This window comes from Emydura macquarii, unplaced genomic scaffold (genome assembly GCF_026122565.2).
Source record: "Emydura macquarii macquarii isolate MOO-44397 ecotype Brisbane River unplaced genomic scaffold, CSIRO-AGI_Emac_v2 contig_2422, whole genome shotgun sequence".
Classification (NCBI taxonomy): Eukaryota; Metazoa; Chordata; order Testudines; family Chelidae; genus Emydura; species Emydura macquarii.
In genome coordinates, this window is record NW_027132559.1 from 42,253,996 (window position 1) to 42,271,425 (window position 17,430).

Here is a 17,430-nt window from a genome sequence, read left to right on the forward strand (position 1 = left end):
CATGTGCAATTTTAAAGATGATTTGCTTCGATTTTTGTATGGCCCATTTGGATGGCTCATCGTGGCTAATTCTGAAGAATACTGTAGGCCATGCAGATCTACGAATCCTAAGAGATTGGAAGTGAAGTTGATATTTTTCAACAGTTAGTCTAAATTAACTTAATGAAATGGCATTATTATTTATTTACATTGCATATAAAACAACACTTAGGTGTTGTAAAATTCCAGAGAATTTAATAGTACTGTGTAAATAATCCGTGTTGTTACTCAATTGTCATCAGGTACTGAAATACCAATATAATTGTGCAACACATTTTTCCTGCAATAAAAATACAGTTTTCTGAGATTTATTAAACTTTTCTGAGCTTATATTTTTGCCCTCTCCTTTTTATGCCACATGAGAGTCCTGATGGATGTTAAGGTCAAGTGAAAAAAAAGAAAGCAGTAGAAGTGATTCTCTTAGCCAATGCAGTCACATTTCACCTCTTGAGGCTTGTGTTTAGATAGTAAGTTAAGTATGATGGCCATATCCAAGGCCATAGTATATGTCATTCCAATCATAAAACCACTGTCTTGCATGACACAGCTGAGTATGGGCAGACCCAGCAATGAACCGAATAAAGCCATTTATGTAATTCATCCTCAGCACAGTTGTGAACAGTGGGAGCCCCATCACCAATGCACTGAGGAATGTGTTTATGAGAAAGTATTACAGTGATGTGGCCTGAAGATCTCACAAACTCACCCCATTCCCTACCCCTTTAGTCAGGTGACTCTCTAGCTACAGGATCCTTTGGACAAAATCGACCAGATAATTGACCAGTCTGATTTACATCCTGTGGGTCCTTCCTTGTCTTATGCTTTGCAATCAAACATAGTAGAGCAGGTGATTTTAAGTGAGCTTTTACTGGTCCTAGGAATATTTTCTATATAGGCCTCCACTTTTGGCCACCAAACACAAAAGGTACCTGGCTTTTATGGTAGGTAGCTCCTGTTTGTGGCTGGCTCTGACTGGTTGTGATAGGAAAGTCTCCGAGAAGTTTTCTCCCTACCTTACGCTTCTTCACAGAGACTGTGGGGAGCAGAGTCACTACTCCATGCTATCACCACTTGTAGCACTAGCCTCTCCAAAAAGAGTGAGGTGGTATGGTGGCCACAGCTCTGTCCCCAAGCCTGCCAGTAGAGTTGGCTAACTACAGAAGGCAGTGCATGTTGGACCCATGTAAAAGGCATGTTCTAATTTGCATCCCGTGTTATGCCAGAAGGAATGCTAGCAGTGAGATCCATCTGTGGATGGGCAGAATCACATATAATGTCTCTGCATGCAGTTCATCTGATGAAAGCCAGGCCAAGTGACTGAACCCATATTACTTACATAATACAGGGGAATGGCATCTGCACCATGCTATTTGAGGAATGTGACCAAGACGTTCATTTCCTATAGCTGATGCGGGATAATTACTCATGTATAAGAATTGCCAAAGATTATTGCGCCCAGTAATGTTTAAAAGCATTCATTTCAATTTAGAGTGTAGGTGAGAGAGAGGTTGATTCTGGTTTTATTATAAGATGATTGAGAAGTATGATAAGGTACACAGAAAATCAAACGTATCTTTAATTATGTGCATCCTTTTACTTGGGGACAGAAAGCAGAGTATTCCCATTACACTTTGCTTTACACCCTCCCTGGAGTTCCTGCATCCCTCCCACCTTTCCTGCTGGCTGAGGTCTGATGATACCACTCTTAATTGGCAATTGAGAAATGCAAGGCTTTCCCGCTACCTAGAAGCAGTTCACACAAAAATTCCAAGCCAAATAAAAAAGCCAAATTCTTTTATGAAGTGAAAATTTTTAACATCTGCTCTTCTGACATGGTTAAATAGAAGGAAATACATCTTTGCCTGTATCTGACTTGGTCCTCGGTGAATCGTATAGACTCTGTAACTTGATTTAGACATAAAATATCGCATCGAAAAAGCCTGCTCTAGGATAACATGCTAAGTTTCTCCTGGGGTGGAATCTGAATAGTCATTTGAATATGTGTATTCCAGGTGGTGTGCACACGTAGCCTAGGGTAGGAGGTGAACATAAATGAATGCTTGCATGATTTAATTTCTCGTTTGTGCCTGTACCAAGCACGAGGCAGCTGCTTTGTAGTATGAACATAAAAAATGCCCTCAGGAAAGAGAAGGAACATGCAAGTAAGGCTTGGATATTTCCCAGTGGGAAAAGCGTATCAATATAGTAGAGTTTAGTGCCCAACACAGAATGACCCAGGCAGTTACAATACAGGGGATGACTTGTTCCACACAAAGATCAATTGAATCACGAGAAATAAACCTAATGATAAAATCTGAAGCCTTGGAGCTGTCAGCAATGGGCTTCAGGAGGACAAGGTTTTGGTTTTGTTGTGTTTCTCTCAGAGAGTGAGATTGGTGAGGCTGTGACTGTCTTGTTTTCTGAACAACTGGCTAAGGAAGCGAATTATGAAACTGCTTGTCTGAAGAATAAAACTGGGGAGTTTCTCCAGCAATTCTTTGCTTTGTTGAGGCATCTTGCTGCTTGCGCAGAAGGTGTGAAGTATGCTTGAGAAAGCTGTTTGAACTGGGTGTACATTCAGTCTTTGCTTTGCCCTTCTCCTCACACAACAACTGGCTTTCTCGGTGTTCCTATGAAAATCATACCGATCAATGCCAGCGAGTTCTGTTTTATATTTGTACCGTCAAAATGTGCAGTTGCTTTGGTAACACTAGAAACAAGCAACCCTCCCCTTCTCCCTTGCTGCGGGGGAGATGGAGGCCAATCTTGGAACATGGGATGATGAGGGCACATTCTTTCTTCACTCTAAGATGGTTGGAGGGATAATCAGGAAGGCTGTTGCAGCACATTCTTCTCTTTCCTGCTCCCATGCAACACATTCTTCTTCACTCCTCTCTGGGGTTTTTTTGCATCCCAACCTGCCACTGGAGTCTCAGCAGCACATTATTTCTAACCCTCCTCTGATTCTTAGGGAGGAAAGCTTGCCAGCGCATTCCCTCTGGAGGGGGAGGGGATACCAAAGCATATTCTTCTTCTCCAGACATAGGCAATTTCACAGAGTCACAGGCATTACTGGGTCCAATAGAACACAAATTATAGATTATCTAGTCAATTTAGATGCAGTTGTTATTGTTAATGTTTATGTACAATCCTGAGTGACAGGGTCCAATGGCAAATTTTATTCTGACGACTAAATCTGGGTATAAACTGTATAGATGCTTAATTTTAGGCACCTATTTTTGGCTTAGATGATCATAATCAGTACAAAGACATAAGGACAGAACCATTGAAAAAAAATCCTGCCTTGTCTTTTGCAAAAGAAAGAACTCTGGAATGTATGTAGCATTCTTTAGCGCCCTTAATGTTCTTACCATGTGACAGTAATATGGGCTATTGGTCTGACTGCAAAATTTGATTCCTCATCATCTCCTACTTCTCTGCCTGCCCCCACTCTTATAAAAACATATGTCCTAATTTTTCATTATCAATTTGTATTGCCATAATTTAATTTGAACAATAAAATTGTTTCCAGATTATCATAAAGTGTGAGATGGAAAAACAATGTTATTTATATGTTAGTAAAACAGATAGTCTTCTTCCAGTTCATTCTGGATCCAGAAAGCCTTTTTGGTGATAACATGAAAAATTGCTTTCATTAGTAAGTGTCAGGAATGGTGCATTAAAGTTTGTAAGAATATTTTTACCTCAGAGGTATAGTGTTTGCTCTTTGTTCCACTAGGTGGTTTCAAAGGTTACTGTAGTCTGATGCACTTTTGTTAGTTCTGAGTTCAATAATGGTAGAAACAGAAATAATGCAACATATTTCTGTTTAAAATAAATTAGGTCAGGCTCATTACAATTTTTAAGGTGTTCATAAAGTGGCCTTTCTGCCTGAAAACCAAAGGTATGTGTGTATTAAAGCAATGAAAGGACACACTAGACTTTATCTATTGATGCCAGCTGACTGAGCCCTCTGCTTCTCTGTATCTGCTCAGCCTTCAGTAAAGATCTTATCTATCACAGATGTTTCTGGGGTTCTGTTTCCCTGACATCATCTTATGGGTGCTTCAGAGATGCAGAATCTCCTCCAGTCCGCACAGCACATTGCTTCCCAACAAACTGGAATTTCATCTTCTGAGTTGGTGTGAGGCAACCCATCTATATGCCTGGTGACTAGTGGCGTAGTGGTCCTCTAAATCATTTTGTTTTGGTTCTACCCTATATTGACACCCGTACTTGACTTTTCCTCACCAACCAATCTAAAGCTGGTACTGGGACCTGATACTGGGACCAATCACTGCTTTATGCCTAGCTCACTTATAAAATGGCATGTGGACAAAATAATGTAGTCAAAACTTAACTCTGGATGTGTCCGCACTGTTCATTTACAATGGCCCAGAGCATGAATGTTCCAATTTCTCTAGTGAAAATCTGCTGCAAAGCAGTATGAGGTGTCACTGCTGTATCAGGCCACTCATCTTTTGAGAGCTTTTGTTATGGATTGTCCTGGTTAAGTGTCCTTAGCATGTGCTGGAATGGCATTAGTCTGATTTCCCACTGATTTCTCTAGCGAAATAAAGATAAAAATACATAGTATCATGCCACATTTTGTACATGTGGAAAACATAAAAAGTATTAAATATTTAGGGTCAAATATTCAGAAAGGTAGACCTGAGGCCCTACACTAATATGTGTCTACAGGCAGGCAGTTGCCATGAGGACATGCGAAAATCAAAGGACTTTATGTGCAAGGGAACCTGTTGAGCTGATCACATTTATCTGATTTGTAGATACACTCATGTTAACTACAAGTGCAAACATAGGTACAAAATTATGTGTGGACCTCCAGCTTCCCTACCCAAAAATGTAGTCCTTATTATTTAATTATTATTTAATTATTTAAAAATTTAATATAATTTAACACCTCATGGTAAATATTAACAATAGCCCTTATGTACCGTATTTGTTCTCTTTTTCTTTTCACCTGTTTTTTAAAATTATTTAGGACATTTGTATGAAAATAGGATCTCTTTATTTTAGGGTTAATGTCTTCTTGCTGCACCTGAAGTCCTATGCCTGTGATTGTGGTACTGCAATCATTTCCACAGCAGACAGCTGTGATGTCAAATGCAAAGGATTCTGATTTTGGGTGGGAAGCAGGCAGCTGGGGCAGATTCTGATTTAGGTTCTGAAACAAAAATTCTGGTTACGAGCAAAGTTGAAATATTAACAACAAGGAACCTGAAGTCCTTAATCTATAGTCATTATACTCAGGTAAAACTCTAGTCCAAATGGAGATTAAAAAACCCAAGAAATATATGTATAGTTGCAGGTTTGTTTCTGGGGAGAATGATTTTCAATAGTTTCCAGGAGGTATTAGTTGACCAGCTAAGTGCCTTTTTTGTGAGATCACTATATTTAATCTGTACTTTTTATCATCTGTTTTTTATCCCTGGCAGATGTCTTTGTATTGTCTGTTTATCATCATATAACGCTTTGTCTAAAACCAGGATGTGGTCAACCTTTTAAACAAGGTGTATGCAAATTGATACCCATGAGCCTTTGCACAAACTCTGTGGTATCTTTCCAATCCTGTGATGATAATTCATCTAGAAAAATGAGTCTGAAAGTGCATATATCTGGCTTTAACAAACAATTCTCTTGTCTTACAGAGAAAGGATGCAAGCCATGGAGAAACAGATTGCCAGTTTAACTGGTCTTGTTCAGTCTGCGCTTTTAAAAGGGCCAAATACAAGTAATAGCAAAGATGCTTCTAGGTAAAAAAAGAATTCATTAAATCTGTTTCTCTGTAATTATTTGTAATGATCAATCAGCAAAATTAAACTTTTAATGTGATAACAGAAGACTGAATGTTCAACATTTAAAACTTTTCTTTATCACTCTTGGTAAGAGCTGGGTCGTTAGGCAGAGGGGAAAAGGATTCCAGCTAATGAATGGAGATTTAACCACTTTGTTCTTGTTGATGTTAATAGGAATAATACGGCTAAATCTCTGCGCTTTGCGCTGGAAATGTACCCCTTGCTTAACCTGTATTTAAAAGCTTTAAAAGAAAGAAAAAAACCAACACCCAAACAAATCCACAGTCCACTAGCAATTTAAATTAAAAAACAAACAAACCTGAAACAATAACAAAAAACCCCAGTCTGTATGGTCGACAAGGTAATTTTTATTTATTGATGATAAACTTCACTGCAAATCTCAGTAAATCTAGTCCTTGAACGTTTCAAGAAAAAATCCATTCTGGAAATTTTAAAGCTGACTTTTCTCTTCTTGCTTTCTTTCTTTAGTGAGAAGATGGTGAAAACCGTGTCCAGTAAGAGCCGTACTGATAGTGCAGGTAAGACCATTCTTTTTTAATTGTACAAAATACACAGAAATACGCTGTAACTCAGAGCTCTGTAGATATTAACATCTTATATATGGGAATGCCAGTGCAACTGTAACTATAGTGCCAGAGGCAAGGCTGTATTTTAGGCAAAGGATGTGAGAACCAGTCAGTTCCTTGTTACCAATGGTAACTCTAAAGGGAAATTCACACCTGTGGAGAAAACCAGAGCAAGGTTTACGTAGAGCATAAACCTTGTGGTGGTTCTCTGAAAAGAGGTGAATTTCACTGTCTATGTCTATCTCCTATCATGCATATCCCCAATTTGGACTTGTATCGGGGGAAAAAATAGTGGTACTCTCCCAAACTCCACCCAAAACAAGCTCTTCCTATGTGAGGTACCAAAATCCCATAGTGCTCACAGCAGACTATGCAGATGCTGTGATGTGGGCTGAGTTTGCAGACAGGCTCCTGCACAGAGAGAAACAGCAGCCACAAAAGTCAATGAGGAGGCTATATGGTCCCACATTCAGTCCCAGAGCAGACCAGGCTCTTGTTGCTTGGGTTGTTACTAAAACTCTATTTATGCTTATTGGGATGTTTAAAAATATTATTGAATGGCTTTTTTACATATATTGAAATGGTCAATTAGTAAGAGAAAAAAGTTTGTTTATCCATTGTGAAAATGTCCTATAAAATTTAACAGAGAATGACAACCTTTCTGTAGGATGTTTAAACAAGCCTTTAGAATTGAATAGATAATTCTAGCCCTGATGTAGAATTCCTTTGGTTGGTATTTAAAGCAAACCAACCAGCCCTACAGACAAGATATAATTCTAAATTAAATTCTATAGATTTTTATTCATTCTCTGAAGACCACTGTTACATTTCTATAGAGCCCTATATATTTAATCCCTGTTAAATTCTGTAAGATTTTTCTGTAAGGGTAGTTTGGCAATAAGATGCTATAGATATAATGATAGTAAGACATAGTAGTCAGCAAGATAACATATTCTCTTATTAAGCCATATTGATCTGTTACTAAATATTGGTATGTTCCTAAAATGTATTGGGTAGTCATCAGTCCCTGTGAAGCCAATAAAACTTGAGGTTATTTGGCATATGTCAGGATTAGGTCATATTTAAAGTCTCAGTTCTGGGCATTTTTAGAGGTGGATAAGGATATTACAAAAGAACACGTCAGCTAACAGAAGCAGCCGTGCCGCTGCAGTTCTTCAAATTATTTGCAGAAGTGTCAGTTGCTATGGCAGTCTTCAGCAACATTCATTGATTTATCTCTTTCTCGGCCTGTGTGTATGTCTGTTTGCCGTGCACTGAATACAAGCAGAAGCAGTTCCCCAACTGTTATCAACACTGTTTCTGCTAAGAGGACTCTGTCCTGGCACAGAATACAGGTTGCCAACCTCACAATTTTATTAGCAACTCTATTATACCAATCACCAGCCATTCCAATGGTGATGTTAATTTAACTCCAAGAATTTCTTTCCCTAAAATTGCAGCATGACCTCAGATTAAACATAGCCAATAGAAAAACAAACCAGAACTAGAAAATCTTGAACATATGCAGCAGAGAACAATTTAAGAGCCTGATGTTAGAACTGGATCTCTCCAGTTGAACCCCTGAGCCTGCACGGAGCCCCACTGAAGTCAGGATCTGGCCCTAAATGGATAGGGCAGTGTTCTTTGGTATAAAAACAGTACCGTCTATAAAGAGAAAAATGGCCATTCAATACTTTAGAGGCAATTTAAAGAAAAAAAATCTGTCTTTCTAGGAAGCTGCAGTAGGACCATAGTCAATAACATGCTTATCCTGTTCCCCAGTTGATTGTCATTATATGATTATAACAAATAATATTTTGCAGTCACATAGATCTTGTCATATACAAAGCACTGTACCAATAATAACTAACTAATCTTCACAATGCCTGTACAAGATAGCCCTGGCAAGTATTACTTATTCCCTTTTTCCTGATGGTGAAACCGAGGTAGGGAGGTCCTCAGGAAAAAGGGAATACATGTTTTCCCAAGACCACATAACAAACCAGTTTTATGACCGGAACTCTCCTGGCAGTCAGTACTGTGCCCATTCCCACTAGACCACAGCGCCTCTCCTATTTACTGATATATCATATATTCTAAAAAGTTTGAAAGGTTTCTCTTTCTGATATTTTGCATATTAACAAAGCATTTATAATAACTTGAAATCTACCCCTGTCTTTGTATTGCATTGTTATAATGGGGCCATGCACATTTTAGGTCTTCTGGCTTTCCCTGAGCCTGTATTAACTCACACAAACCTTTTTGCAGCACTGTTCAGGGATGGAGATCACGATCCCAGCCATGCCTGAGACCTGGTATTTATGCAGCTACCTGCTATCACTAAGTTCCACCTAGGTCAGAGTTCAGATTTACCCAGATTTGCACAAGTGAGGGTCACTACCTAAGCCCAAATTCCAATTCCTATTATCATAAATGAAATCAGATTTTACTGGCATGGGGTAGTAATAAAGAGAGAAGGGAGAAACTCTTAAATAAAAGGATAAGTAAAATACAGTCTACAAAAAAAAAGCTCTGCTAAGTAACTGTGTTCTAAAGTATGGTTATATCTGAAAACCTTACATAGTAGAATTATCTTTGGTCTGACCAAGCATGGTCTGCCTCTGTTCGAGGTGTTACATGCTCCAGGGAGGTATGTGGGTAATTAGAGCTCCTACTTCCTTTATAGCTGTGCTCAGCTTGTCAGCTTTTGCTAAATAATGCCTTTGTTTTTCTCCAAACATATTTGAATTTTAACCCGCCTTCGCCCTCCAAAACCAGGTTTGCTGATTCTTATTTGGTTTTGACCAGCCTCTGACATGCATTAGTTATGGCCATTAGGCAAAACATTCCACTTAACTACAACATACGTAGCCATCATGTTTAGCAATTTCAAATACCACTTTAAGACAGAGCTATATAAAACCAGGGACTGAGCAATCCCTTCTAGAGCCCGTAAGCAGAAATGTTAATTGCTTCCCATCCTTAACAAGGAAACAGCTGTGCAAGATAAAAAGTGACTCATAAATGTAGTACAGCATATACTGCACATCATGTATCGCGATGACAGGAGACTTTGGTCAGGCAGCAATTATATGGGTCAGGCAGATTGGAAACAAACCCAAACCATCTAAATTGTACATACAGGTATTCATGCTTTAATATTGGTATCTTGAATATGGTATTTCATATAAACAAAAAAGTTGCATGCAGTGTCATTTTAGTTTGCCAACATAATATATTTTAGCTTGAAACGTTAAAGAAATAAAATGGTGATGCTTTTACATGGTCTGCATTTCACATGGTTTTTGCCTTTAGGCTCAGTTCTGGTTTTTTCACATAACTCTGTTACACACATCACAGAAATTATAATAAACAGCACAAAAGAGTTCAAAAAGCAGTGATCTTCCTCAAATTTAGTTATGCAACTCCCACTGACGTTAATGGGCATCCCAGGACTATGTCCCTATAAACTACTTCAGCCCCCAAAAGCCAAGAGAATTCAGAAACTGTTCTCTAGAAACAGCATGTGACCAAAGAATAAAGCATGTTAGAAATAGTCTGTCTATTGATTTATTTCTCTCCCAGACATACACGCACCAACAAACACCCACCCGCCCTCACTCTTTCCTTCCTGTTTTTCTTTTCAAATGGCTGGGATAAATTAGTCCAGGTTGCCAAAAAGGCAACTGCACTTGCCTATTTCCCTGGAAGAGCAGGAGGGAAGGGGCTTTGAGAATTTCCTAAAAAGGGGAGGAATATATTTCTTTCTGTACTTCAAGAAGTCTTTATTTGTTGGGGGAAGAGGTAATCATAATGCACACAGTGTTCTTGCTTGAATCTCTCTTAATCCATCACTGCTGGTGGGCTGTGCTTTACAGTGGAGATCCTGCCTTTTGTGAATTCCTTATATAATGAACCGTGTTCTTAAAATGCTCTCCTCCATGTTGGCTCGCTTACCATGGATACACCTGTTGAAAGTGGACCATGTCAGGCTTTGAGTTCTGTTGACTCTTGTAAATGAAACATTATCCTTAATGCCCCCTGGTTTACTCAGGCAAAGTCACATGTAAATATGTAAGGTGATTTGCTCTTTAGAGAACCCTGCAGAATCTGGGAACCACTGCTTATTAGTGATGAAGTTGCAGCTTTCACTTTGAATTTTCTTATTTTGTTTGGTGGATTCTGTTCCAGGATCCGTAGATTCGAATGACTGTGGCACAGTATTCCGTAGTGATGTTTGAATATGTGAGAGCTTTTTTTAACAAGTCAATGGGCAACCCAGTTCGAAAAAACCTTGTACTGGCCTTATCTTGCCTTTCAGTCTAGCCTGGATCAAACCCAAACCTCCTTTAGTGGTTTGGATAGAAAAATAAATGTGTTCTGAAGGATAGTAAAATGGAAGAGGTATAATGGTCTTGTGACTAAAGCAAAGGACTATGAGTCAGAAAATCTGGGTCCCATTCCATGCTTAGCTACAGACTACCTGTCTGGTCCTGATCACGTAACAGGTACTTCAATTCTCTGTGCCTCGGTTTAAAAATTGGGCTGCCATTCAGCTTTGTTCATTACCTTTGTAAAATACTTGGAAGCTTTTCAGTGTAAAATGCTGTAGAAGTGCAAAGTATATTTTGTATTAAATGTCGTTCCCCCCTTACTCCAGCAAGGAACTCCGGACAATAACAGTCCACCTGCCAACGATATTCCTCTCCTTTATCTCCACCTGGCTGGCCTTCTGATCACCTGTTTGTAGCCTGGCCCTGCTTCCAAGAGAGAGAACTACACTCTCCAGATCAACCATCTTCTCACTGAGCTGCCTTTTGCTTCCTTTATAATGAAATATCAATCTGTGGAAGCCAAGTGCTGATCCTCCGGGGCGTTCCCCTGCTTGCTGAGAGTCTACGCTAATATTTCGTACTGCAAATACTTCCCACTAGTGCTTGAGAAAGCAATGGGTATCGTGGCTAACAGGCTTTTCATGCAGGCTCATGGTGGTGGTTGGTGTGGCACAGAAGAAACAAGAGGACCTACCTGTGAAAGGGAATGGCAGCCAGGTGGCAGGAAGGGAGAGAGATCGGTTTGGGCAGGGGGTGGGCACTTGTTCCTCAGGGAAGCAGATCATAATCCAGTTATAGTTATAAGGAGGACAGGCAAGTGTGGAAGATATATGTACTGGTTGGGGGCCAGATTTTGGTAAGGGCTGATAGGTCTGGAGCCTGCGCCTGTCTGTCTGATCACTGGTTTGGTTATTGAACAATGGGAGCTATTGCCCAGTATTGTGGCTAAGGATCTGAACGGTTAGAGAACAGCTTTCAGAACCTTGTTTGTGAATTTAATATTCTTCTTTTAAAAATGCAAAAAAAAAAAATGTGGCAGGTGGGATCGAGAAAGTAAGATATTTTCCTGCAAAGAAAGCTGTATCATACATACTGACAGATATATAGATAAGTATTGAGGTATATTAGACTGCAGTCTGAAATGTGCACAGGATAGCAATAAGCACAAAGGCTGCTTATTTCTCAAGCATTGCTTTTTGTAAAGGGGCTCTTTGGAAGTAAGAGAGTGTTGAATGATACTGAAGTGTAGAAAAACTGTGTGGCAGCTTGCTCAACAGTGAAATGAAGATGTGTTATTTAAGTACTATACAGATCTAACTGGAGCATGTTGAAGTAAGATATAGCCTTACAGCTTCAAGCCATGGGTTAGAATAGCCTTTTGTCTGTTCGTGTATCAGGAAGTCCATGGCATGGTACAGCAATATATTGCATGGGCATAGTCAATTATACACATGCTTTTACTGAGCGGAATTGCTGCTTTGTTTCCTGATCTTACATATTTAAATAAACCAATAAACATGATTTGTACAAACCCTCTAGCCTATTTTTAAATGGAAACAAAGACACACATCAGAAAATGGACAGTTCACCTTTTTTTTCAAACATCTTCCATGTGGGAAGGATTTGAGGAAATAATATGGTAAGGCATACACACCTATTGCCAAAGGAACAGCATGTTTGCAGCAGGCTGTGCTGTATCTTTGTGTGCTTTGTGTGAACCACAGGCTTCGTTTTCATGCAGGTTTCATTTTCGTGCATAGTATCCCTCTCTACACTGAGGATTTACCCATAACAAGCAAAGAAAAACTTGCAATTCTGCTTTAGTTTGGGTTCATTAAACTTGTCATAGTGCAGGGAGTAAATGAAGCAAATAGTAACCTAAGCTACTGTGCACAGGAAGGATTCCCACCTTCATTGACAAGTTGCTTTCAGTTTATGCAGGCTGTAGGTTTTTCCTGAGAGTGGCAGAGGGAGTTAGAGTGAAGAGGAATGGGTGTGTCAGACAGGAAACCTGCAGACATACCGTCCTCTTACTCTGTGCACATGGGATTGACTTGCCATTGTGACCAGAGGGGTGTGCAAGGCCCCATAATACTGTGGAGTTATTCAGAAAATGAGGCAGGTCCTGCTTACAGTCTCTCACTCTCTGTTTCAGGGGAAAGAACATACTAGGAAGACAATTAAAAATATGGTTATGTAAGTGAGAAATGTCAAAAAGCAGATGCAATGTGAATACTGGCTGTTGATCTGGGATTTGATTGTATTTCATAAAGGAAACTATTTCCTAGCTACTATATGTGTAAAAAGAACTGGCCTAACTTTGATGCTTGGTGAAGGAATAATGCAGAGGTCTCCAGACTTTCGGCTGCCAGCACCACATCACCTCAGTCTTGCTCTAAGGGTTGGCCAGAGCGCTGGGCCCCATGTAATGTGGGAGAGGGGCGGGGCTGGGAGGGAGGAGCGACTGCTGCACGGCACTGCTTGGGGCCGGGAATGGCTCCTGGCCAGGGTGCTGGGCCCACGTCACGAGAGAGAGGGATGGGATGGGGGAAGGGGCGGGGCTGGGAGCGGGAAATGAAGACTTGGCAAGCCACTTGTGAAAGGTTGCCGACCCCTGCGTTATGTTTTGAAGGGCCGCATGTAATTGTAATGCCACTGGACTCAGCGGGCTGGTCAAAATGTGTTGGTGGGCTGGATGTTTGGGGACTCCTGGAGCAATGTTTTGTTAAGAACATAGTTTCACAGCTTTTTGTGATTACTTTAAAAATCATGTGTAGAGTTCTGCACAACTATTATTTCCCTGTCTTCTGCAGTGCTGGTTTTAAATGCAGTTCTGTGTACGGATGGCAATCAAAAATGAGGGGCTGGGCAGATTAGTGGGGGCAGCATACCATTAGATAGTGTCTATCTGTTGTGCCATTGTATTTCTGTTTTGGGAATATGGTGGTGACTTGTTTATATCTTTTAAGAATAAGCCTGTGGAGTTGCCAGCTGGGAACATGTAACTAGTCACTGAGTAGCCGACCAGGATGTTTTCCTGTGCTCATTTTCCACACATCTGTGTTCTTGGTTGAATCTCTTTCCCATGTTAATCAGTCAACACATGGGTAGTGCAGGATCTTTGTGTGTTCTGATCAAGTTAGTCTCAACTGACTCCTACATAGGGTGCGCTTTGCTACATTCCCAGAATATTGGCCACTCTGATACTTCCAGGAATGGCATGGGCCCTCCCCTCCTCCCCCCCATCAGCATGACCTTGTGTGCACAGTGCATGCAAGGTCAGGCTGCATGAAGGATGCCATTTTGAAGAGCAAGCTGCCATGGTCACGCCGAGGGGCAGAGCAGTGAGCTCTTCAGAATGGCATTGCCCATCTAAGATACCAGACATAAACCATGTCCAGTTTTATTTCAGTACTGGACGGGACAAAATTATATATAAAATTAAGGACTATCATCTGTGTTAAAACGGGACGAATGGCCTGCCTCCCCCTACATTACAATGTTAGCCATGTCGGGAGGGCCCAGTTAGAACATAGCTATCTCCAAACCTAGCTTCAGCACAGTTCTGTTTGATACTGGATGGTCCAGTGGTTGGTCAGCGTGACTTGTAGTTACAGCTAATCTCCCATCCATACTACAAAATGGAACCATGTGGTAACCAGTTTGGGGGACAGCCCTTCGGTAACCATGTCCCCTGACCTGGCTGAAGTTTCAACACAGATGGGCCCTCAGATATCTCACTTCAAAATCGTGTTTTGGTTGAAGAAGTCACAGCCACTTGATAGATAATTAGTGGTGATGTCTGAAATTAGCCATCTTCATCCATTTAAGATACACACTGAATCTGCTCTGCTCACAGTGAGGAGGAAAATGTGGTGGGACCTTCACTCTTCATAAACTAAAGAGTTTTGCTGGCATTACTTGCAGGAGCTGCCTACGTATCTGGTGGAAAGAATTCACTAGCAACTACTGAGTCAACTACCATCATCAGTCACGCTGCCCCTGTGGGCTCCCCAGCAATGCAAATCAGCCTACATGATATGAGATGCAACGTGTCAGAACTTCGGCTGCACCTGCATCAGATGAGGCAGCTACAGGTATGGTCACATCTCTTCATTTGCATGAGCACATATCCCAGTTTTGAGAGCATTTCCCTGGGGATAAGAGAATAAGACATTGTGCCTTTGAATGCCTTTTCTTTCTTCTGTCGTTTGTGTAAGTGTTGTCTTAAGTACTACAGCTATGGAGAAAAAGGAAAACCAAAAGTCACAAAGACACAGGCACACACTACTGTAATGTATGAACCTCTCACGTTCCAATAAGTAAGAAAAGTACCTCACTTTATAGTACTGGAAAGATCCAGAAAAATAACTTCCTGCCTATTATTAGTTAGTTAGTTATTCATTCATTCAGTATTTATAAATCAGTAGTGTCAAAAGTCTCGTTAGATCAGGACCCCAGTGTGCCTTGTGACATATAAACATATATGAGGACACAGTCTCTGCCCTAAAATGTTTATAATCTAGTAATTTTTACCATCCTGAATAAATACCTTACATGAATAATAATTTTGGGTCTGTAAATGAGCTGAACAATTTTTAGGGGCTTTGATTCTCAGAGACCAAAAGAAGTAGGCAACCTCCTCGTGGACAAAAAGAAAAAGAATAATGTAGTGGGAGCCAAGAACACTGTTTCTGTTATGGTGATATCTGTGTTTTACGAATATTTCCATGACCTACACAGTGTCAGCACTTCAAAAATGATGAGAAACAATTTGAGATTCTCAAATGTTACTGATGACGGCAGATTTCAGTTCAGAAGTCCTAGCAGGCTATCTGACACACGCACTCAGTGTACAATATGTAACTACATACCACTCACCCCAAACGCTGGGGAAATATCTGTTCAGTTCTTCAGTCCTTCGCCTAACTGAAGACTGAAGAAAAAAATGTGGTGTCTATATATTAGATAAACATTTCATCACAGGAAATGTAAAATGTATTCTTGTAAAACAGGATGGATAGAGGAGCAGCCATCTAACAATTCTGCCATGCAGGATGCCCCACCTTGAGAGTGACCTCAAACCTTTTGCAATTCTGGTTTATTATGGAGCAGAGTGATGTTAGCCCAGATTAGAACATACAGTGTGCTCTGTCTTTGCCCTCTTGCCAAGAAAGGAAGTGTAATACTGGTGACTACCAGCTGAGGAGGGGACAGGAAGGTCAGATTAATAAGAATAAAGCGAGTGTGCCTGTGAATGAAGAGGTGATCCTATATCCTTTGCTCAGGTTGCTGGAGAGGAGGAGATGGGATATGGAGTTCAGATCAACTAGATAAAATCAGGCAGATGATCTTCTTGTATGCTGCTATATCCCTGTGCTTACTCTTTCATTTAGGCTTGAATAAATCCTGGAATACAAATGCACCTTAATATATTTCTAAATAGTGTTGCCCACCTATATCTAGATATCAACCTATCACATATACCCACCAGGACTTCATACTACACTTCACAGTCTCTCTCCCAGGAAGTAGAATTGCATTATTTTAGCCTTTCAAGGCAACCTCTGAGAAAGTTTTCTAGAGGTCTGCAGCCACTTATGACAGCAGTTGCCCCTCCATTTATTTCAGTGATGACACCACCGCAGTTCTCTTGGTGGTTACTCAAGGAGGGGCTGGGCATATTGACAAGCCTGATAGACCCTATGTTTGAGAGGTACTATATGTTATTCACATAGAATATTTTAAAGTAAGTATAATGAGTGATTCTCTGTCATAACTTCACTGAATGCATCATTTTTTCCCCTCATGTTCTTTAGACAGGGCTAACAGTTTTTCAGACAGATAATGATATAAGCCACAGAGGAACCTTCTTTTTAAAAATTACACTTCTGCCTGAAAAGACATCAAAGGAAAGAGTATTTTTCTCTTTTTCCCATTTGTTTAGTTCATACATTTGATAGTACTTTGTATTCTGTCAGTTTCACTGTTTCTGCTGTACAGTCAGTCAGTTTCTTTTGTTGTTTGTTTGAGTTTTTCACATAGTAGCAGAAAAAGAAACACTTCTGAAAGGTTAGAAAAAATATTGATTTGTATTACCAAAGCACCAAGGAACCGCCATCATGAACCAGGACTCCATCGTGCTAGGCACTGTACAAATACAGAACAAAAAGACAGTCCCTGCTCCCAAGAGTTTACCATCTGATAAGCACAAAAACTGGCACATTGACTCAGGGACAGGTGTAGTACATGAAACTACTTTTAACCATTTTTTTAAAAATTGGCGCACCATCAACTCAAAATCTAGTCTTAAAGGCACCATTAACTAACATAATGGAATCCTAGAGATCAGAGATGGGAAAGACCCATTGATTCATCCCAGGCTTGTGTAATAGGGCCTAAACACCCCATACTGAACATAGAGGGGTGAGAGGGAGGGGAGTCTCTCCTGTTTACAAGCAGGCAGGTTGATTGCAATCCCATGCAGCTGCCAGAGCTGCCAATCATGGCAGCAGGCACCCACAGCTGCAACCGATAGAGGAAACAAGGACTTCTCTGCTGTAAAGGGGAAAGTGCAGAGAAGGAAAAGGAGGCAGAAAGGGCTAGGATAGCAAAGTGGTGACAGCTTCGCACCAGGCTGCCTCTAAGAAA

At 40.4% G+C, this 17,430-nt stretch overlaps 1 protein-coding gene across 14 annotated transcripts in view; it reads left to right on the forward strand.

The window, feature by feature from the left end:
* KIAA1217 (KIAA1217 ortholog) overlaps positions 1-17,430 on the forward strand; it is a 323,146-nt gene that overhangs the window by 258,743 nt on the left and 46,973 nt on the right. For 12 of the 14 annotated variants that reach the window (XR_010922379.1, XR_010922380.1, XM_067562372.1 and 9 more), the window contains 3 exons: positions 5,712-5,816; positions 6,348-6,397; positions 14,707-14,876. Coding sequence is in view for 12 of the 14 variants with exons in the window: in XM_067562372.1 (XP_067418473.1) it covers positions 5,712-5,816; positions 6,348-6,397; positions 14,707-14,876 (325 nt within the window). In the remaining 2 variants the exon portion in view is untranslated. The remainder of the gene's footprint in view (positions 1-5,711; positions 5,817-6,347; positions 6,398-14,706; positions 14,877-17,430) is intronic. The other 2 variants (XM_067562378.1, XM_067562369.1) reach the window with 1 other exon arrangement.